The sequence below is a fragment of the Talaromyces amestolkiae genome, assembly GCF_001896365.1.
Source record: "Talaromyces amestolkiae strain CIB chromosome Unknown scaffold3.1, whole genome shotgun sequence".
NCBI lineage: Eukaryota > Fungi > Ascomycota > Eurotiomycetes > Eurotiales > Trichocomaceae > Talaromyces > Talaromyces amestolkiae.
In genome coordinates, this window is record NW_024468039.1 from 1,145,700 (window position 1) to 1,167,103 (window position 21,404).

At 47.5% G+C, this 21,404-nt stretch overlaps 7 protein-coding genes across 7 annotated transcripts; 2 read left to right on the forward strand and 5 right to left on the reverse strand.

The window, feature by feature from the left end:
- Nucleotides 1–359: 359 nt before the first annotated feature.
- Nucleotides 360–2,562, reverse strand: BHQ10_002422 (uncharacterized protein; the record flags this gene model as incomplete). The annotated part of the gene is made up of 2 exons (XM_040874567.1): nucleotides 360–419; nucleotides 475–2,562. The coding sequence occupies 2 exons, from the start codon at nucleotides 2,560–2,562 to the stop codon at nucleotides 360–362; spliced, it is 2,148 nt and encodes a 715-aa protein (XP_040730927.1).
- A 648-nt stretch (nucleotides 2,563–3,210) lies between these two features.
- Nucleotides 3,211–5,445, forward strand: BHQ10_002423 (uncharacterized protein; the record flags this gene model as incomplete). Its single annotated transcript, XM_040874568.1, has 5 exons — nucleotides 3,211–3,231; nucleotides 3,286–3,317; nucleotides 3,371–3,428; nucleotides 3,484–3,549; nucleotides 3,601–5,445. 5 exons carry the CDS (start codon nucleotides 3,211–3,213, stop codon nucleotides 5,443–5,445), a joined length of 2,022 nt encoding a protein of 673 aa, XP_040730928.1.
- A 221-nt stretch (nucleotides 5,446–5,666) lies between these two features.
- BHQ10_002424 (uncharacterized protein) lies at nucleotides 5,667–6,952 on the reverse strand (the record flags this gene model as incomplete). The annotated part of the gene is made up of 2 exons (XM_040874569.1): nucleotides 5,667–5,965; nucleotides 6,025–6,952. The coding sequence occupies 2 exons, from the start codon at nucleotides 6,950–6,952 to the stop codon at nucleotides 5,667–5,669; spliced, it is 1,227 nt and encodes a 408-aa protein (XP_040730929.1).
- Nucleotides 6,953–7,194: 242 nt separating this feature from the next.
- On the reverse strand, nucleotides 7,195–10,564 carry BHQ10_002425 (uncharacterized protein; the record flags this gene model as incomplete). The annotated part of the gene is made up of 7 exons (XM_040874570.1): nucleotides 7,195–7,690; nucleotides 7,778–8,147; nucleotides 8,338–8,567; nucleotides 9,051–9,283; nucleotides 9,354–9,806; nucleotides 9,868–10,208; nucleotides 10,267–10,564. 7 exons carry the CDS (start codon nucleotides 10,562–10,564, stop codon nucleotides 7,195–7,197), a joined length of 2,421 nt encoding a protein of 806 aa, XP_040730930.1.
- A 677-nt stretch (nucleotides 10,565–11,241) lies between these two features.
- BHQ10_002426 (uncharacterized protein) lies at nucleotides 11,242–13,230 on the reverse strand (the record flags this gene model as incomplete). Its single annotated transcript, XM_040874571.1, has 1 exon — nucleotides 11,242–13,230. The coding sequence occupies one exon, from the start codon at nucleotides 13,228–13,230 to the stop codon at nucleotides 11,242–11,244; it is 1,989 nt and encodes a 662-aa protein (XP_040730931.1).
- A 280-nt stretch (nucleotides 13,231–13,510) lies between these two features.
- On the reverse strand, nucleotides 13,511–16,626 carry BHQ10_002427 (uncharacterized protein; the record flags this gene model as incomplete). Its single annotated transcript, XM_040874572.1, has 2 exons — nucleotides 13,511–15,444; nucleotides 15,492–16,626. 2 exons carry the CDS (start codon nucleotides 16,624–16,626, stop codon nucleotides 13,511–13,513), a joined length of 3,069 nt encoding a protein of 1,022 aa, XP_040730932.1.
- Nucleotides 16,627–17,103: 477 nt separating this feature from the next.
- On the forward strand, nucleotides 17,104–18,456 carry BHQ10_002428 (uncharacterized protein; the record flags this gene model as incomplete). The annotated part of the gene is made up of 4 exons (XM_040874573.1): nucleotides 17,104–17,169; nucleotides 17,233–17,366; nucleotides 17,428–17,882; nucleotides 17,936–18,456. 4 exons carry the CDS (start codon nucleotides 17,104–17,106, stop codon nucleotides 18,454–18,456), a joined length of 1,176 nt encoding a protein of 391 aa, XP_040730933.1.
- Nucleotides 18,457–21,404: the final 2,948 nt, after the last annotated feature.

The window sequence follows — 21,404 nt, forward strand, 5'->3', positions numbered from 1 at the left end:
TATGGACAGCTGTGGGGATGGATGCAATTATATGAGGATGATACTTCCCTTGAGGCTCGTCGCAGAGCTAGTCTCATCTGACAGGACGCAAAAAGAGAGTTCTCTTTGTCGTCTAGAGCTTTGGAGACGTTACAAAGGGTTTAAGGGGAATTTGACACAATCCGAGTCAATTGCAATTCACTAGAGATATAGAGAGAGAGCACTTCGAGTCACATTTCACTGACTTAAAGAATGCAAAAATCTAAACTGGAGCATAAACATTTTCATAATCATCACAGAATCCACAAAAGGAAATAGAAAACCTAAGCCCGTCCAAATGCTTATCTTGTAAGACTTGATGCATATACGTCACACCCATTTTAAGCGGCATCTTCGTTAAGGAGCAGCTTTGTGATCATACCAATGGCGATTGTTTGTCCCTGGAAATCAAAATGTTAGAATACTTGGTAGTGGTATAATAGAGGAAGGTCTTACCTGGTCACGCAATGTGAAACGACCCAGTTGGTCGTAATCTTCATATCTCTCCACGCAGACTGCACCTGCGGAACCAGTGACCTCAACACGGGCAATGATAGTCTGGCCTCGGCTGGCAAAAGCAGGTGGACGCTTGCTCTTACGGCCTGTGCCGGGCTCGAGTTTGTGCAGCAATGCAGCAATGGTAACTTCTTCAATAGCAGAATGCACGTGCAAAACACAGTTATAACCAGCAGAAAGAATGCTCTTCAACTCTAAGATACGGATCTTGGCTTCAAATGCTGAGACACAGTGGACTGGTCGCTTGGGCGAGCAAAGGACAAAACCGGGAAGGATATCTTCTTCTTCGATACCACGAAGACGGAGTCGGACCTGATCACCACAGGTTGCAGTGGCAATTTCATCCTCAGTCTCGCCGTATAACGCGGAAATGCCTATTTCTTCTCTGTTGGGCATCATGATGTAATTATTGGTCTTCTTCAAAACTCCAGATTCAATACGACCTTCGACCATGGTACCCATGTCACGGTACTTGGCACTAATGGGCATCATGAAAGGTGCATTGATCTTGCGCTCAGGCATCTTCATCTCGGTCAAATACTCGAGAAGAGAAGGCCCGTCATACCAAGGGCAGATATCCTTGGGAATGCGGTCCTTGATACCAAGAGTGCGTTGGGCAGAGATGGGCATAAAGGTCAGGTCTGTCTTCTTGTAGCCCAAGTTCTCCAAGAACTTGGCGATCTTGACGGTACATTCGTCGAAACGAGATTTGGCCCACTCGACAGTGGGGTCATCCATCTTGTTCACAGCAACGATGAGCTTCTTGACACCGGTATTTCGGGCCAAGAGGGCATGCTCTCGGGTCTGACCACCCTTCTCGAAACCAGTCTCGTACTCACCCTTACGAGCGGAAACGACCAACACACCAACGTCGGCCTGCGACGCACCACCAATCATGTGTGGCACAAAAGACTTGTGACCGGGGGCATCGAGAATAGTGAAGTGACGCTCGACCTCGCCGTCAGGTCCTTGGTAGGTAGTCTTGAAGAAAGCGCGACCGACTTCGACGGTCTTACCCTTGGCACGCTCTTCGTTTGTCAAATCCAGTGCCCATGACAAATACCATGTCTCACGCCCAGCCTCTTTAGCATCGCGCTTGTATTTGTCGAGTGTACGTTCGTCGACCATACCAGTGACATACAATATGGAACCTCCGAGAGTCGATTTTCCGGCATCGACGTGACCAATGAACACGAGGTTGACATGTTCGCGCTTTTCGCCGTAGATTTCCTTCAACGTAGCTTCGTCAACATCGGCCTTTTGTTCACGACTAACCGCATCGGCGTCACGAGTGGCTTTGGGACCATCGCTTCGAGAAGGGCTGCTGCGTCCGGGACTATTACGACCGGAAGACGGGGCAGGTGAAGCTTTCCCGCTGCTTGCAGCCTTTGCCTCTGCTTTCTTCTCTGTCTTTTCGATTGCCTTAGCGGCAGTCACTTTGTTAGCAGCCTCCGCAGCAGCTGCGCCCTTGCTATCGCCAGGTGCGGTTTCGTCCTTGGTGGGTTTTGTCGCTGCCGGAGTACCAAGAGAAAGAACCTTGGCTTTCGGGGCACCAGTGCTATCCCCGAGTGAGAGAACTTTGGCCTTCGGAGCAGTTGTAGTCGCGGGTTTGGGGGCTTGCGCAGCCGCGGCGACGGGTTCGGGAGCCCTTTGGGCAGCAGGAGCCTGACGAGCTTGAGGTTGCTGTTGTTGCGAGTATTGATTGTAGCCACCACCACTATATTGATTATTGTAGATCTGGTTGTAGTTACCCGGTTGCTGTCCATAGCCACCATACTGGTTGTATCCTTGCTGTTGTTGGTTGTAGGCGGGATAATAGCCTTGTTGCTGCTGCTGGTATTGAGGGTACCCGTATTGCTGGAACTGTTGACCAGGAACGAAGGTGTTGGCACCAGGCTGAAAAGATGCTGCACCGGGTTGGAACGAGGCCGCTTGAGCTTGGAAGTTGTTGTTGCCGTTGTTCAAATTCATGTTGTCGGCTTGTCTGGAGAGGKCCTCCTCCCAGTTGTCGGGAGTTTGGTCAGCCATGATGATAGCTTTTGCAAAAAAACGAAAAAAAAGTATGCGACAACAAGCAAAAATGAAGCAAGACTGCGGACAAGGCTATTTTAAAAAAAGACCACCTCGTACGTCGTGTGTAGACTCTTCTCCTTCTTTCTTGCGAGACAAAACAAGTAAGAAGTGGAGGGGCTACAATTTTGCACCGAGTTGATGACTCAGCTGTGCGGGGCCTGCGGGACATTGCGATGGTGATTGGTTTATCAGCCGCGCGTCTAGTGAAGGCAGGGGCTGGCGGCTCAATAAGGCATCAAGGCAACAGCTCCAGGCATTGAGGCATTCAGGTATCGAGGAACCATAAGCAATTCCTTAGGCAGCTTTTGTCACGCACAATAATCCTTGAACATCGTTGTACATAATAAAATCMAAAAAAAATCTTCGAGCCAATAATAGGGACTGGTAGACTTTGATAACAAAAAGAAGTGGCCCGTTCTCCCAGACTCTCATTTCTCCTTGAGGAGTAAAAATAGAGCGGGCATTCCCTCAATGTTTACACGCCACTTCTGCAGTCTCAATACAACCACTAATTCTCAACTTCCACAAAATTCTGCAGACCTCTTGTTGATCAACTGTTAATCAAGCTGGTGACATACATCAAAATCATTCTTCCATGCCAAAATGGAGGTGTTTTTGTCCAAGGTGGGGTCTCCTATTTATTGTTTGTTTGTCGGCCGTCTCTGATATCCGTAACAGATCACCAACCAGGCTATGAACTATGCTATTCGGTAATAAAGACGCAGAACCTTCGACATATGACTGTAACTAACATTGCGAATAGGTCTGGCATAAGTATCACCGCGACATATGCAATCCAACAGTCAACCAGACTGCTCAAAGTATGGTGCATTTGAAACAGTTTCAGCATGCCTTCAAGCTGACACATGGATATAGAATGTTGGAGGCACCGAACGAACAGAACTGCTGGCTTTGCAACAGAGGCTTCAAAGCAAGATTACGGTTCGTCATCCATGGAATAAGTTTGGGTCAAAGACTGACACCGAATTTCAGGTCATCTCGCCTGCAATAGACATGATTGAGTTGATAGCTGCCAGAGGAAACACATCACTCGAATCTGCCGTTTCCCTTACCAAAGCAATAAGACACGACATACAATCACTTGCACGACGACTTGAAAAAGCAGCGTCGGCAGAGGAATTAGCCCACAGAGGAGCATTATCATCCAAAGCACGAGCCCAGAACGAGATTGAGATTAAACTCATTATAACCGATATTCGTAGGGTGCTAGAAAGAATTGAGGACGCAGTACCATTAATGAATCTGGCAATTACGACATCTGGCGCTAGACTTTCCACGACTCTACCATCCACGGTTTCGCCATCTCGCTTGCTACAGGCCAGCACTTTTCTGAGTGCATGCGATACACAATACTCGATTAAGCCTTTTAGGGCTGTACAAGTCGGTCCAACTTTTACGCTATCAATGTACATGCTTTTTAGCGGGCACATAAGGCATTTTGATGAAGAGAACATTCGCGAAACGACGTGGAAGGAAGTCATACACAAAGCCCGCGTGAAACTGAGGAGAGTTCCCATGGACGTCTTTGCTGATACATCGGAACAAAAATCGAACAAATCTGATCTTCCTGCTACGGCAAGGGTAGACGAATTTGCCTATCAGATTTTGATTGTCGAGGATCTGGACGACGACAGAGTGCATAACTTCGAAGATAATGAAGCGCACCCTGCACCCTACGAAGGAGTTAAACTTGCTGGCCTGCGAGAAATTATTCCTGTTCACCAAATATCCAAGATTTTCTACGCAGACACTGGTAAGATGCTCAACATTGGAAGTGAGGGTGAAACCAACAGCCCGGTGCTACTGCTCAAGCGAGATATCAATGCTATCCCACCACGTCGAATGATTGATAGGAATGAAACTATGTACAGTGAACTGAGCGAAGAGGCTCTGGTTGAGGAGACAAATGAGAAACAGGCGGCAAGAGATGAATTACAAGAACAACTTGACGCGCAATTGAACGCCACACAACCGGAGGAAGAGGAGTTGGGTTATTTTAAATCTTTGTCTGAACGCCATATACCTGCACCTTGGCGTCTGCCACCTGGCTTGGATCCGGAATGGGTGGCTTTTGAGGTCTATCAAGAGGAAGACAAAGATGAAGATGAGACTGATGTCGATGATGAAGAAGAGGCCACTGACGCTGCATCCCAGATGGCGAACCTGAAACTTGACGATCAGAAAGACTCTTCGACACAGCAAATTTCATTCTCATCTCATGATCTATCAGCGTCCACGGCCTCCAACCCCCTCTTCAACAACATCCGTACTTCACTATCTCTCCTTGAGACCCTGCTCCGCCTCACATCACTCCAACAATTCCAACAACAATCCCATCTCTCAATCACCGACGAACTCCTCAACTTCTTCCTCGAGGAATCCTCCAGCACCGGCGCGGGAGGCGACGAGCAACATCGCCAGCGCGTGCGCGCCGAAGCAAGGCGGAAAGTAGGCTGGGACCCATACGATGAGTCACCACTAAAGCGTCGCGGGGAGGATTATCAGTATCAGTACAATGACGATGGTCATTGGACGCCGACAGGGACACCGGCTCGATATGCGTATCGAGAGTCTAGTGTCGATCCTGCGTCGCCTGGTGCTTCGGAAGAGCAGTATCAGACACGGTCGTCGCGAGAGCAGACACCGCCATTGTCATCGCCGGGTCTGCCCAGGCAGACCGTTAGACAGGGACTTGCGGGCGGAAAGAAGGGCATTGTGCCTAGAGTATCGCCGTTGTCTAGGCGGCCTACTACAGCGCTTACAGATGAGGGTTTGGGGACAAGTCCTAGCGTTGGGCAGGAGTCTGCAACACAGTAGTTCGAGATAGAGTAATTTTCTTATCAATCAAAGAAGCAAAGGCCAGATATCAGATCAAAAGTGAAATACTGGAACCTGACAATCATACGCGGTATTATATCAAAGAAATCGTGGAAGAGCATCACCACGTGCTAGAATATATACGCCCCAAACTCCCAATAACTCCCGCTCGGACCAGGGATGAGAAAAAGCATAACACGATATTCTCAAATCGGACAGACTTATTCCCAATCTTCATCACTTTCCTCGACCTTTGCAGAGGACTTTTCGCGCGGACTGGCGGGAGKCTGACTTGTAGCACCACTGACAACGTCGTAGCTTGATTCACTATCGGGTTGGGAATGCTGATCGTGGGATCGACGGGGTTCGCTCAAGAGGTTGGAGTCGTTGACAACGGTAAGGTTTTGGGAGGACGCGGCGCTCGGCTTGGATTTCACGTGGGGGGTGGATGGAGATTCGGATTCGGAGTCGGAGTCTTCGTCCCAGCCGACTTCTTCTTCGTCGGCGGCTTTATGAGCGCCTAAATTAAGTTATGTGTTAGCATTAAAGAAGACCAAGCCGAATGAACCTTAGGCTTACCCTTTAGTAATTCCTTGCGCTTCTGCTCCTCCGTCTCAACAGCCAGACGGAGGAAATAATACCGCGACCAGAACTCGCTATAATCAACAGTCTCCGGAACAAGCTTCTCCATAGCACGTCGTAGCTCAGGGTATTGTTCCAAATCCTTGGTGATATCATCCGTCTTGCTCTCCACATTGAACTCTTTGTTGAATTCGGTCCATTGCTCGGTATCCGGGTTCTTTTTCAGACCTTCCAAATTCGTATGAATAGCATGTAACTGAGCTTCAAGGCGAGTAGCATGAAACACGCGTTTCCCCTCCGAATCCTTGCTCTCGAAAAGTACTTTGTCGGACCCTTGTTCCGGCGGAGCGATACTCACGGCATCTCGTAGGAAATTGCGAACATTCGTACCGAATCTGATAAGTGCTTCGTCGGCTGCGTCCTCGGCTTTTTCAATTTCCTTCAGTCTCTTCGCGGCTTCGGCACGGAACCTTGAAATAAACCCTTCGGCTTCTTCGTGTTGTGTCTGGTCCTTCGATTCGCCTTCATCCTTGTTTTCGTCATCTGCAGTTTTGGTCGTAGAGTCACCCGATGCTTCCTCGTTTCCCGGAGAAATCGCCGATAAAGCACCGCCCAGCGAAATCCCCTTGGTTCTATCGACAATACTATCGCGTAGACCAGAGAAGCCCTTGGTAGCCTCCTCGCTCACCGCAGCATACTCCTGTCTGGCACCTTCATAATAGCTCTCGCCTTGTTTCCGCACATTACTCCACAGACCACCAATCTTGGCGCCCCAGGGACTGTTGGAAAAGGCGCGAAAGGTCTCTTCGAATTCGGCGCCGAGGTCTATGTTCTTTGAGTCGGTGGAGGGGTTTCCGTCTTCGTGCTTGTCGGATTGGTTGGAAGCTAGGATCTCCTCTTGGATGTGGTCGTAAGCGAAATCCATGGTGTTAGAAATATGATATTTGTGCTAATAACTTCGCAATATAGTTGCTTATCAAGACAAACAGCAACCTTGCTGGAGTCGTGGACAGTTGGTGTAGTGATGAGGTGACATCCGATCACTCTGATTGTAGCTGCTACGGGCTACCATAGGCTCCGCTCATGCTAATCGTGCAGCTTACTGTTTTCGATCACTTCTAACCCTAACACCTGATCCACTGCTCAAAAATCATATTCTTACTTGGACTACATAATCAAAAATTGATCGTATCCACCGAGCAAACTCGTCCATCGAATATTCGATCCAGCCTGTCGCATATTCAAGATCGTCTCCACGCCTCGAAGAGCACTCCGATAGCCTGTAGCCTGATACAGTGCCTGCAATTCATTAAGAAAGAACTCTCTATCCTCTTCTGTTGAGCTTTCAGCTGCCATGACAAAATATGGCCATGCAAGCATATTCTGACCCACGACATTACCGTAGCATTTCACTCGCCGGACGAGCTGGCGGAACGTTTCGATTAGGTGAGCTACTTCGGAAGATGGAGGATCGAAATATGCTCGTCGAACGTAGGCCTCGCATGCTAAGGTGACGGCAGCAAATAAAAGTCTCATTAGCTCTTCATATTCGGGGTGCAGCGTCTGGCAGAAACGTAGGAATTCGAAGCATCTTGTGCGATGGACGGATAGATATTGCTTTCCAGCAGCTTCGTCGAAAAGTGGCTCGGCGAAAAGGCGGAGTCTAATTAGAAATCAGTATGATCTAATACATCTCAATTAGATAGATTACCTCAAGATTTGTATATTTACAAATCGTGCCAGCTCATACAACTGMCCCGACAAGCCATTCTGAATCGTCAGATCCGGTAATGCCTTCAACGAGCCATACAGATACTTGAATCCAGTACCTCCGCTGACGGTCTCCCTATAATGTAGAAGCAGGAGCACCACTAAGCTGTCAATGTCCTGATTGGGAGGAAACACTTTCGATCTCGCGACCAACTCTGCAATGAGACTGTTATATTCCCGGATATCGGAAGTGAAGTCACCTCCAACACGTAGGATGATGTGCTGTCTTGAAACTGCTGCAATCGCGCTCCTGACGAATGGTTCTGTCTCAGCGTACGGTAGGAGTAGGTCTCGAAAGCCATTCCAGCCTCTATCTATTACTGCTGCCGCGGGAGCGATGTGTGTAGCAACTGATGAAAAATGATCAGCTCAGTACGACAATTCGAGTCAGAAAGGCTCCTGTACAATATTGCATTAAATATTGAGTCTTTCCCTCGACCTGAGTGAGACACCTCCCTATCGTTACTGTTGCATCTTCATCTTCCTGTGTAGCCCGCTTATCGTCTTTCGTACTACCCAAAGGCGGCTGCGGGGACATACGAGGATCGTCAGACAGACCCCGGAGCTCCTCGTCATGGCGAGCAGCACATTTCCGTTCTGAACGGCGAAGTTGAGCATTTTTGTGAGAGGCATTTGTTGAACTGATGATCAGGCTTGAACTGTTCGCATCGGTCTCCCCAGCATACGAGAGCCTCGATGGAATAGTCTCACCAACAAGCTTGCCTCGAGATGCTAGACTGCCATTGAATCGATATCGAATACCCAATCCGCTACAGGTCAACCCGTTCGTCATGCATTTTGTACAGTTCGGTTGTTGGCGATCACAGTCGATTCTGCGTCGTGAGCACTGATAACAACCTAAATGACGGATGAGCCTTGGAGGGGTCTCAAACAGCCTTTGGCTTTATATACGAGATATTACCTTTTATTTTTGGTCGCTTTCTCTTTTTCCCGATAGGCAATTGAGGATTTGATGGACCCATGTTATTCTGATCGATCTTGATTCATGAAGGAAAATAGAGCAGGATTGGTGAATGTTCAATGCTGGTTACAACCGAGATAAGCCGGAGATACATGACTACAAGTACGATATAGTTTGTCCAATCACATTGCTGATTATGAACCCAACGTCAAATATGATCTTTACGGTTCTTATGAAATTATATACCCTTCTTTAATTCAATAGCCTCTCAATTGAAATTCCCTATATCAAGAGCTGCCTTGAAACTAAGTATCAAGCATAACCCTCAAACACCTCACTCACAATCTCCGCTACGTTATTCACCATATTCTCAACTTCGGCTGCAGAAATGGTATATGGCGGTGCGAGTAAAATAATATCTCCATCTCTGCCGTCTACAATACCCGGTCCTGGCATAAGCGAGATGGAGTACTTTTCTTCTAAGCCCTTTGCATTGATTTTTGCTCCGATTTGTTCGTGTGCAGGAAACGGTTCTTTTGTTTTTTTGTCTTTGACGAATTCCACCTACACAATAAATCCAGTCAATACATGAATGATAATCAGGAGAGAAGCCAATGATAGAAAATAGACTTACTCCCCAAAGTAATCCACGACCACGCACATCTCCGACATGTTTATGCCCACCAACCCGTTCCTGCAACAACTTTCCTAACAACTCACCCTGCACTCTAACATTCTCAAGTAAATTCTCTCTAACTACAATGTTCTGGACCGCCAAAGCTGCCGCACAAGCAACCGGATGTCCCTGATAAGTCTGACTATGCACAAAAGCCTTGGAGCCCTTGGACAGTACATCGACCACCTTTTTGTGGAGCATAAGAGCGCCGATGGGCATATATCCGGCTCCGAGGCCTTTGGCCACTGTTTGAAGATCCGGTACCACGCCTTCTTGTTGCCAGGCGTGTAGTGTGCCGGTACGACCCATGCCGGACATGACTTCGTCTAGGATCAATAATGCGCCGTGGCGATCGCAGACTTCGCGCATTGCTTTAAAATACCCGGGGACAGGCGGCACGCAGCCTAAAGTCTAAGTGCTCGTCAGTTCCCAAGTTCTAATTCATGAAATCGGGGCAGAATCTGATACTCACAGTTCCCGAGACAGTCTCCGCTATAAACGCGCACACATTTCCCGGTCCTTGAGCCTGAAACTCATCCTCAAGCTCCTGAGCAAGTCTTTTGACGTAGTCCTCGTCTCTTTCTTCTTCGTTCCTACCCCTGTAGCTATAGCACGGCGACACGTGCGACACATTCGTCGCTAGTATAGGCTCATAAATCGCTCTGCGCCCCTTATGGAAACCAGTAGCTAGAGAACCCAGCGTATTACCATGATAAGATTGCTTCCGAGCTATAAATTTTGTTCGCGAGGTTTGTCCCAGCTCAACGAAGTACTGCCGAGCCATTTTGAGGGACGCCTCCACAGCCTCGGTTCCTATGGGATCAATTAACTGGTTATCCATGCACCACACACTTGAGAAGTTTCTACAAACCCGAACTGACGATAAACACCTTCTCCATCTCCCCACCCGTCGAATCCGTCAAAAACTTACAAATCCTCTCCGCCGCCGCAGAAGTGAAGAACGGTAAATAAGCATAATCTAACGTCTCTAACTGCTCTACAATCGCATTCTTGACTTCAGCATTGTTGTGGCCTAGTGCGGCAACGGCAGCGCCGCTGGTGGCGTCGAAGATTTTGCGGCCATCTTCAGTGAACAAGTAATGTCCGTCGGCTCTGGTTATTTGTAGGGGAGGGTTGGCGATGTTGGAGTAGAGGACTGAGGATGTCATTTTTCTCTCTGATTTCTGGTAATTGTACGAGTGACTTGAATATTGAAGAGAAGAGAGAGGACTGGAAGGCGTGGCCAGTCCCGAGCACGTGGGCAATTGCTGGGGTATAAATAACCCCCTTGTTGGAAGAGGTCGCGCTATCGTCCGTGTCACATAATCGTAAAGGGTTCCCCAAAATGGAAGCTTGATGGAGACGTTACGGTAGTATGATAGTCAAATAGTAATGATATCGACTTGGATGTGACGATATGCATAAACTAACGATCTGAAATGTTTTTAGAGGGCTCAAAAGCAGCTGTAAGGTTAACCTCTTATCTTATCTGCCACGGCAAGCGTCTCCCTTTACCTTCCATGTTGGGAAATTAGCCCTAATTTACGGGGTATCGTCGGTATCGGCGATTCCGTCCAATGGTCAACGATCTCGGTGTATCACTACGGTATCCAAAGTCAGCGCTTATCAAAGAAAAGGAGAATCTGTTTTCAGTTATTATCAGTCGCTTTATGAAATGCAATTGACCAAAAAACTGTACCCCGGACGACGGTCTTGGTGTTGTGATTTAGTGATGCATAATGTAGATGCTAGTTGAGCTGATAAATATCCTCCAGTATAATTAGGGAACCTTACTCGCGTACATTCTAATCTATTCTATCAATAAATTATGTTATAATGACTGCTATCAACTGTACCCATGCCCGTCATTCTCTGGATAGGGCTCTCCAATACTATCCTGACTCGCCATCCCCGGAGGAGCCGGAATGCTCTCCATGACACTATCCGTGAGAAAGTCCCGTGTAGAAAACAGTCTTCTCAAAGATTTACCAGCATCCACGCTGTCGAGTTGCCGATTAAGTCTGTCCACTAACTGGGACGATTCTACGAGTACTATTGACTCGCGTGCTGGTGGTGGTGCCATTGTGTTGGATGCAGATCTGGCTGCGTCGTAGCTTCGTGTGATGGGTGAAGATTCCGGAACGACTTGGATTGATCGGTTGACAGAGTCATCTTGTGTCGGAGTCTCCATTTCGGAGCTCAAGACATTGGAGTGTTCATGGCATGTAGAAGCTGCGGGATCTCTCGTAGAGGGGATTGATGTCTGTATCGTCGAAGCTGAATCATCATGATCTTCGATCACGGGAAAGAGTTTTGCTACCTGTTGGGTATTCATCATAGGTACAGGTTCGTTTGGATATTGCGTATATCGAGCAGGCCGGCGATAGTATACCGACGATTCCGATGGCAACGTCGTGTCGGACAAGAAATTGCCGATTATCTCCAGATCGGTTCCGGAATTCGGGACAGGAGGAAGGTCATCTGAATAATCGCAGTTTTGAGAAGTGTGATCTCTACTGGAATTGTCGATCGGTTCGGGCCATTCCTCCAATGCCTTTGCTCCGATGGAGATTTCTGGCAGATTATCGTCTTCTAGCTCGCCATAGTCTGTCTCTGCATCAGTATCATAGACAACAGTCCTCATTGGTGGTGACGATAGCGGTGGCGGCTCTGGTGGTTGTGATGTTTGTTTCATGGCATCCGTTTCTTGAATCGTAGTTTGTTCCTTGGTGCCTGATAGTAGTAATTGCGAACTTGATATCATGGTAGAGGCTACTATATCATCTCCGGCAACTTCCAGATCCGGTGGTCTTGTGTCATCCTGTTGATCCTGAGTTTCTTCGGGTGCTTCCCGAAGGGAACTTCCGGAGATATTTGTGTCTATTGTGTTCGACAATCGTTCGATGGAGAAACGAGACACTTGACGAATGCTCGGAGAAGCCACATATGTCTCCTGAGGAGTTTCAGGAGTTTGTGACGACGGTATCTCGAATCGCCGCTCTTTCTGGGGCGTCTTTGGCTGAACGCCAGGGACACCTAGGAGCGTCGGCTTCTTCTCGGCAGGGGAAACTTTGCTTTTGATTGCAGGCGACGGAGTGATATTTTCATCGTTCAATTTGCGTCGTTTTCTTGGCGTCAAATCTTCCAAGTCATCTTTCTCAACAGTATGCCCCTTGGTCTTATCATCTTCCTCTTTAGCCGCTAGTGGATTCTCGTACAAATTCAGATCCTCCTCATCCGAATCAGGAAGTGGTATAAACCGCCTCACAAAGTCCATCTGCGTAAGGGTTTTGTTTCTTTTGGTTTCCTTCTGCGCAGATCCTTTATTATTTCTCCTTATCGACTTGCTAATTTTCGGCCCTCCACTAATCAACACGCTAGACTTTCGCTTCTTGAATGTAGTCGTGGGAATACTGCTGGGCGAACGAGAACCGCCGTTGGTTCGTCTTTTGGCCGGCGGCCGTCGATTTGTCGACGGTCTCCATGAAGCATCATTTTCATCTGCATCGTCGGCCAGATCGATCACCTCCACAAATTTGCCTTCCGTCCCATCGTCATCGTATTCGAACAATCCGCCATCCGGTGCTTCTGTCTCTGCCTTGGGCACCAGTTGCGTTAATGTTATTTGACTATCCCAGTCCGGAGAACTGGGGAATTTGCGTCTCTTCGGGTTTGTCAAAAATGATGAGGCTATCGGTCTATCCTTGCGGCTCGCTTTAGACGTCGTTGCTGCGCGTCGTCCGTTGGTGGCATTTGTAGTCGTGCTTTCGGCGGGTGTGGTCGGTAGATCGTTGTTATCTCGAGGTTGGTGCTGATGAGTCTTTCGCGAACTCATTTCCACGAGTGTTGAACTGGAATATCGTGCATGATTGGTAGCGTTATGGTTCGTTGATGAAAGTCTAGGTTGCCGCTGTGTGCCTCCTGTTCGAGGGGACGCGTCCAGACGCGTCGTGCCGCGCTAACCGCTTTGGACTCCCAACGGTACGCCTTTCCTCCTTTGGCTAAATTGCTTAAAGTTCAACTTTACATGTTGCGAATTAGCTGCCGAATACATGAATATCGTACATTGATGTCATTCATTCATATTTCTGGAGATATCTATTCATTTACACATATTAATCAGATAGAAGCCACTCAGGTTCGGCATCCTCGTCTTCAGGATCATGAGACAACAGTGATTCTTTCTCCAAGGCTGAGTCGGACTCACTGTCTGCTGGTTGCACAAATTGTTCCGGTGACTTGGGCTCTTCTGGGCCTTGCGAATTGAGATCCACGCTCATCGCGGCCGATGCTTGATCGCTAGATGAATCAAGTTGAATGGGCGCAGCTTCAGAGAGGCCGTCGGCTGGAACCACACCATCAGATATGTTCATGCTGGCTTGTGCAACATCTTTCTCTTCGGCTGCTTTCTTGGCCGACTGAACTGACGTGCTGGACGAGATTTCAATGGTCGTTGTATTGGGTATCACAATTAATTTGTAGCGTGGTATATTTTTCTTCGATCTCGGTACATTGCGCTCAGTTACTGCTGATTGCTGAACGTTATTTGTATCCTCGACAGATTTATTATAAGGCGAATCTCTGTCAGTAGCCGGCGAATGTTCATCTGTGATAAAACCACCGTCATTACGACTTTCTGAGTTCAGGCCATCGCTTTCATTCATGATGAAACCACCACCTTCATGATTTTCTGAATCCAAACTATTGCCAAAATCGTTATTCTCCAATGAAAGGTCGTGTCCATCATCCTCTGGGATGAAACCGCCCCCGTCCGCAGAGCTGGTTTCATTATCTTCCGGAATAAACCCGCCGCCGCTCGCAGACTCGCCTACATCATCGTCTGCAATGAATCCACCTCCATCCGCAAAGTCTGGATCATCTGAAGCATCATCACTCACATGTCCATCCTTTTCTAAAACTTCCTCTTCCCCTTCAGAAGCTTCTCCTTCAATGACATAACTCTTTACTTTTTGTGCAATGCGTAATTTCAACAAGAAATGTTTCCATAGACGTAGTGCCTCCTCCGTTCTCCTGTCAAGTTCCTCCTGGATCCGTTCATCTTCAATGCACCTGATAACTTCTTCCAAAGCTTCACGATGCTCTGATGCTGCAATAACACCGTTGACCACGGCTGTACCATGACGACCTTTGAATTCAAATCCCGTCACGGCAGCGGCGTAGTCGACTCCGAGAATTCGAGCTGCGCGGGCTGCTTCAGGATGCTTGAGATGAAATCCTCCGGGAGGTATCATAGTAGGAACATAAACATCCAGATTGCCATATGCGTTCTTAGGGATTTTGCCGTTGACGACTGGCGGCGGTTTGTACAACTCGGTTTGATACAGGGCGTACAGCGTTCTCTCCGCACCAGAGATAGCATCTGGATCGTCATCACTCTCATCCCTTCTTTGCGAAGCAGCGACACGCTTGAGTGGTTGTTCCCCAATCTTGATATCTCGTCCAAGTCGATACCAGCCATCAGCGGTTCTAACCAAATGTACATCCGCACGGCGATAAACGGGTTCGACCACGGTACCCTTCTTGGAGCCTGATTTACCAGCCTCAACCTGACCGATCTTCCTCTTTGGATGAATTACTTCATTGTGTCGAAGGTGTCTTTCTAACGCATAGACGGGATGATCTTTAAAGTCTTGGATATTCCGGGGCATCGGCTCAGCCGCTGATTTTGCCGTAAACTCACTAAACTCCAGTTGATCCCGATCTTCTAAGAAAGGTTTCTCGAAGTAGTTCATAACGTTGGTCCACCATGTTTCGCCATCCTTGGTGCTTTCCACCCGTGTTTTCCGCATTTTTGCATTGTACGCTTTGGCGTACCGCCTTGTAACGTCTCGTGCAGAGGCATCTTCTTCGAACGCTACCACGTACGACATGTTATTATGTCTATCGCTTGCAGGGGGCTCAAATTTGGATGGCCTCGCCACGGTTTTCGTGACGAGAGGGTCGACAGGAATCCATTTTTGAACAGCTTCGTTGAAGACTTCGACCCAGAAGACAGGGTATGGAGAACTTGTGAAGCTTCGTGGACGGTCTATTAAGAATCAGTCTGTATTCACTCGCCACTTGAAATAAACGTACGTAAATTGTTGGAGGATGAGGGGCGCACTTGTGTTTTGAAAGACGGCTGTCCAAGTCTGCGCCCCTTAGCAGGTAGACTACTACTTTGCGCGACAATTTTGTCATCGCTTGAACTCAGATTGTCATCGGAGGATATTACTATATAGTCTCGTTTTGGTTTCTCGGGGCTGATGCCCTTTGCGACTCCGGAGAAAGGTAGCACCTGCAGAGAGCATACAAGCCGTGCCTCAACCGCAGCTGAGCGTAGTAGCGCACAAAATAACTGGGCACCAAAATCACGCGAACCGTGAAGCTTCTTTGCCTGTTCTCGGAATTCTTCCCGGGTCGATATGATCTCTCCATCGCGCATGATCGAAGCTGCTCTATCTTTGCACTCTTGCACATTTTCCGCCCAATATGGCCGCCTCAGGCCAGGCGCTGTAACCTTGAATCGTCGCACAAAAGCCTCACTCGCTTCTTTCAAACCGTCGATAAAAGTCGTAGATCGCTGAAACTGAGGCATGGATTCCCTCGGGTTCAAGAGCGATATAGTCTGCTTCGGCAACATCTGCTTGAGATACTTTTGAACGTCATCATCGTTACACCACAAATTACGCGTATATACGTGGCCCAGCAAGCAAAGAACATGAGCCTTGTGAATATCCAAACGAAGTCTCTTCTCGGATCCAGTGACTGGTTTACGTCTTCTGACAAGCGTCCTTCGTACGGTGGGTTCCTCGAGTGTGATGTCCAAAGATTCGTCACCTCCCGTATGTACAGAATTCTGAATACCTGTGGCTGGCTGTTGCACAATAACCTCCTCCCACTCCATATCCGATTCATCTTCGGACGAATCTTCGGCGTCAAGGTCATAGATAGTTTGCGCTTGTGTCAAATCGATAACGTTGTTTGAGCTTGGAGAATCTTGGATGTCTGTATCTGTCTGTACATTATGGGTATGTTGTGCCCTTTCCCCAACTCTTCGACGTTTAATCGGTCTTTCCGACTGTGGTTCATCCCCAGCGCGCGCATCTGCTTCGGCTAATAATTCACGATAGACTTGGGGAATTTCTTCCTCGCGGTCGCGGTGGTTTCGAGGTTTCTGGAAGTTTCCAGGTCGGACCCTGCCTCGTCGGGGTAATGTTGTTCGCGGCATGGTGATGTCTCGTCAGCTGGAGCTATTTCAACTCCGTAGAATTTATGTCCCTAGCATGGTTCAAAGGTTGCAGCAGAGACCGTATACACAGTCATCTACTTGCGATAACCGTTGTCATCCACATATACACAATATGCTGTGGTGGAATTTGCGACAAAGGATCGCTTTGGCGGTAAACTATGTCATCGCAAGATTATTGAGTTAGGGAATGGCATGACGCCAAGGAGAACGCGATAAGATTACACGTCGGAAATCAGGATCTTCCGTTCCGAAAATCTTCTTATAGATTGACCAATCACGAAACATTACTTTCTAACCTCAGTATGACATAATGTAGACATTGTCAACAACAGCTCAGCTTCTTCTTTGTGCCGTATCCTTCAATATCGACCTGTGTTGCATATTCAAGGCTATCTTTTGGTCAGGATGTCATTTTACACGATGAGCTTGAGAGCCGGCAGATTGCCGGTTCGCTCCATGGGGACATTTTCGTCTCAACGGCGTAGTTTGGCGAGAGCAGATGGGGGAAGTTCTCAGTCTTCGGTCTGTTCTTATCTGAAACATTTTCTACGATCTTCAAACAGAGCTAATATCTAATTGTGCCAGGGAGACGACCAAATCATCAATGTCTCAATTCCCAAAGACTCCTTTGATACCTACAACATAGATCCACCTCCATACAGCTTAGAGACTTCAAAAAACGAGCTGCGACAGTTGTATAAAGATATGACCACTATCCGGTAAGTCCTCACCTGATTTCTCTTCGGATGCATATAGTCCGCATCTTACGACACGCTATAGGAGGTTGGAACTTCTCTCCGATCAACTTTACAAAGAGCAAAAGATCCGAGGCTTTTGCCATCTCTCAACAGGCCAGGAAGCAGTCGCCGTTGGCATCGAGCATGCCATTACCAAATCTGACCCCTTGATTACGGCATATCGCAGCCACGGCTTCACATACATGCGAGGTGGAAGTCTGCGGTCGATAATTGGTGAATTGTTAGGTAAAAAGGAGGGAATCTCGTACGGCAAAGGTGGGTCGATGCATATGTTTGCCAGAGGGTTTTATGGCGGAAATGGGATCGTCGGTGCACATGTACCTGTCGGTACGGGTATTTCTCTCGCGCAACAGTATTCTGAGAAGAGAACTATGACTATTGATATATATGGGGATGGTGCGGCGAATCAAGGGCAGGTTCATGAGGCGTTCAATATGGCGAAGTTGTGGAATTTGCCTGTGCTGTATGGTTGTGAGAGTAAGTTTTTTTAAATCTCAAAGAAGGGAAAATTATATGCTGAGCACAAGCAGATAACCAGTATGGAATGGGCACATCCGCCGAAAGATCCTCTGCCATGACAGACTACTACAAACGCGGCAATTATTTCCCCGGCATTCGCGTCAATGGCATGGATGTCCTTGCCGTACTATCAGCAGTCAAATACGCCCGTCGCCTAATCACTGGCGAAGAAGGCTCCCACGAAGGACCCCTGTTGTATGAATTCGTCACATACAGATTCGCCGGACACAGCATGTCAGACCCCGGCATCGCGTACCGAACACGCGAAGAGCTAAAAGATGCAAGGAAACAAGACCCCTTGATGGTACTCAAAGAGCTATTGATAGAATTGAAAGTCAACACGAAGGATGAGCTGAAGGCAATGGAAAAGGAGATCAGGGGACATGTTAATGCTGAGGCGGAGGCGGCACAGAAAATGGACAATCCGCCTCCTACACAGGATACGTTGTTTCAGGATATCTTTGTGAGAGGAGCGGAGCCTCCTTATATGAGGGGTACGACGGTGGACAACACGTATTACTATCCGCATTAAGGTCTTTTGAATTAGACAGAGGGAACAAGGAGTTAGGGAGCATATAGACAACTGCTAATTTTGGGATAAAGTAATTTCTAATTGAGACTGATATTCTGATTGCTGGTTGTTCTATTGAATAAGGATGCGATCACTAGATCCCAGTTTTACTAAAGGAACAACCTGATTGGTGCCATGCACCACCATCGTGGATTCTCACCTGGTAGTAAAACCTCCATATCCCACCTTCGGTTACGATGACATCATGGTACTACGAGTTCAATGCTCATCGAAAGAAGACTGAACCTGAAGTAGCCACGAGACAAAGAAGTGCTTGGTAGGATTACCATGGCATGATTCGGAGGCAAGGCTGCTGTCAAGCTATAATTGGTCAAATGCTTAGTTTCGAGCGAGCTTCCTATGCCACAATTTTTAGTATGCTCAGGACCATGGTGATGACTGTTGTGAATGGCTGTGAGTAGAACCACGCACATTGAGGACTTTCTTTTCTTTGTTCAACGTTATAAACTAAAAAATAAGAGGCATACAAACTGACGATGGTGTTGGGAGGTCATGCCTCGTGTGATAATCGATGCATATTGTAAGCTAGTTGTAAAGCCATAATCAAGTAGGATGAATTTAGTCGTGGACACAATCGATAAATAGAATGGTACATCTCATCGCCCTCTGAATTCTGAGATGCTTCCTCCAGGCCTTGTTTTGTGCGATTGAATTTTTGGATATCACTTCACACCCTGTGTGCGGCAAAATCTCGGACAATTTGCATAGCTTCCTCAGCATCATCGTCATTCCAGGGCTTGAGACCAAAGCTTGCACAGAAATGGGTCCAGCCGCCGTAACTCTCTACAATCTCTTGCTCAGTCGTAGAAAATGGAGGCACTGAACGAGAGTCAACTGTACGAAGAAGATTGATAAAACGGATCAGGAGACGCACGAAGTCCATCGGTAGCAGGCATCTTGACCGGTGAGAGGCATTTGTAGGGTTCTGGTTGAAAATAATTTGACTGAGATTCCAATGCAGTTGGAAACGTTGCAGTGAGGTTAAGACGAAGAGACGAAGTTGTGGGAGTAGACAAGGATTAAAGTTTAAGAATGGTGGCGGAAACTTTTATGTTCACCATGACAGCTTAACCCTAAGTAGCCCACTTGCTGCTTTTGTCAACATGTGTGGTTCTTTCCGAATTAGTCGTTTTCATAACGAAGTTCCTTCTTGTTCATGGTTTTCAGCTTTTTCTGGTGTCTCAATCTCTATTCTACCATCACAATGGGCATTGACTGGTCTACATTCAAAATCAGGCACTTCTGCCATCGTCGCAACGGCATATCTGGCAAAATCCTCTATTTTCACTCCTTACGCTCAGATTCCGGCCCATTCCTTTGTCCAACCACCGAATATTATGCAACTTTCTGGGAGTTAGAAGGCAGCTCTCACCTGAAGATAAACCAATAGCACAATCGATACGACGAAGTTATACGCATAGCGCCAAATCAGCTGTCATACAATTCTGGCAGAGCGTGGGAGATAATATGTGGTAAGTTAAAGAGACGGCTATAGAATCAATTAGTATACAGAGCAGGTCATCGCACAATCAACAACCAGTCTCTGTTCGAGAAGGATCAGAAGTTCTTCCTCGAGTCTCCCACAGGTGAACATAACATTGTACCTAATACTACTCATTTACTCGAAGCAAACAAAACTAACACAGGACTGGTTCGGTACAATTGACGAACAACATCGCCGCCTTCGTCGACTCCTAGTTCAAGCCTTTTCCGATCGAGCATTGAAAGCCCAAGAAGCGATTCTCTAGGGCTATTTCAACAGATTTATATCTCAACTACGTAAAAGAGGGTCGGAAAATGACGGCATCGTCAACATGATGCATTGGTTCAACTTTATATATTTCGATCTTATTGGCGACCTTGTATTCGACTCATTTTCCATCAAGGCGTATTGTCGAGATATCTTTCGACGACTTTTGTGATGATACAATTCACTGCCTGGTACCCTGCGATCAAACGCTTGTTTCCGCTGGAATGGAGATCTTTTGTGACCAATTTAGTCACGCCGAAGCGAGGTATGGCTGACAGGGTGTGTCAGTATGAGCTTGTGCAAACTTGCGCAAAGCAAACTCAAGAAGTGTGTCTTGATTGACTCCGATAGAAAAGATTTCGGTACTTGGTCTCCTGTTTTCGGGAAGTTTGGCAGTGAAGCTTACAGTGATAAAGTGAATTATATATTACAAGGCTCCAAAAAACCCATGGGCCCTGACGGTCTTGGTTTTGACGAGACGGTCTCTGTAAGTGACATTATCATATTTGTTGGCAGTGAGACAGTAGCCACGGCGTTATCTGGCGCGTTGTACTATCTGCTATAGGAGTCCTAGTGCCTGGCCCGTCTAACGAATTAGATCCACTCATCCTTCAGAGGCGAGAATCAAATCGGTATAATCAGCGCTGCTCCGCTTCGATACTTGAATGCTGTGCTGGAACGGTCAATACGCTCTACCCGCCAGTGCCCGCTGCTCTACCTCGCATGGTTCCGAAACCGGGTCATTTCAGCTGCGAAAGATTCCTTCCTGCTGGTACCTCTGTCGGGTTGCCTCATTATTCTTGCTATCACTCCGCTCAGAACTTCTTTGAGCCAGAAGTATTCCATCCAGAGCGATGGCTTGAGGCGGAAGACCCGCGGTTCAAGGATGACCGTAAGGACGCTTTTCATCCGTTTTCGCATGGGCCTAGAAAATTTTCAGGTAAAAAGTGAGCATATTCACCTCTCATCTTGGTTTTGAGATAGATGACTGCATAGCACCCTCTCTCTCGTCTGGCATACGCCGAGATGAGGTTGATAATTTGCAGGTTCTTTTGGAATTTTGACGTGGAACTTCAGCCAAAGAGCTACAATTGGACCTATCAAACTACCAGCACATTGTGGCTGAAAAGACCTCTTA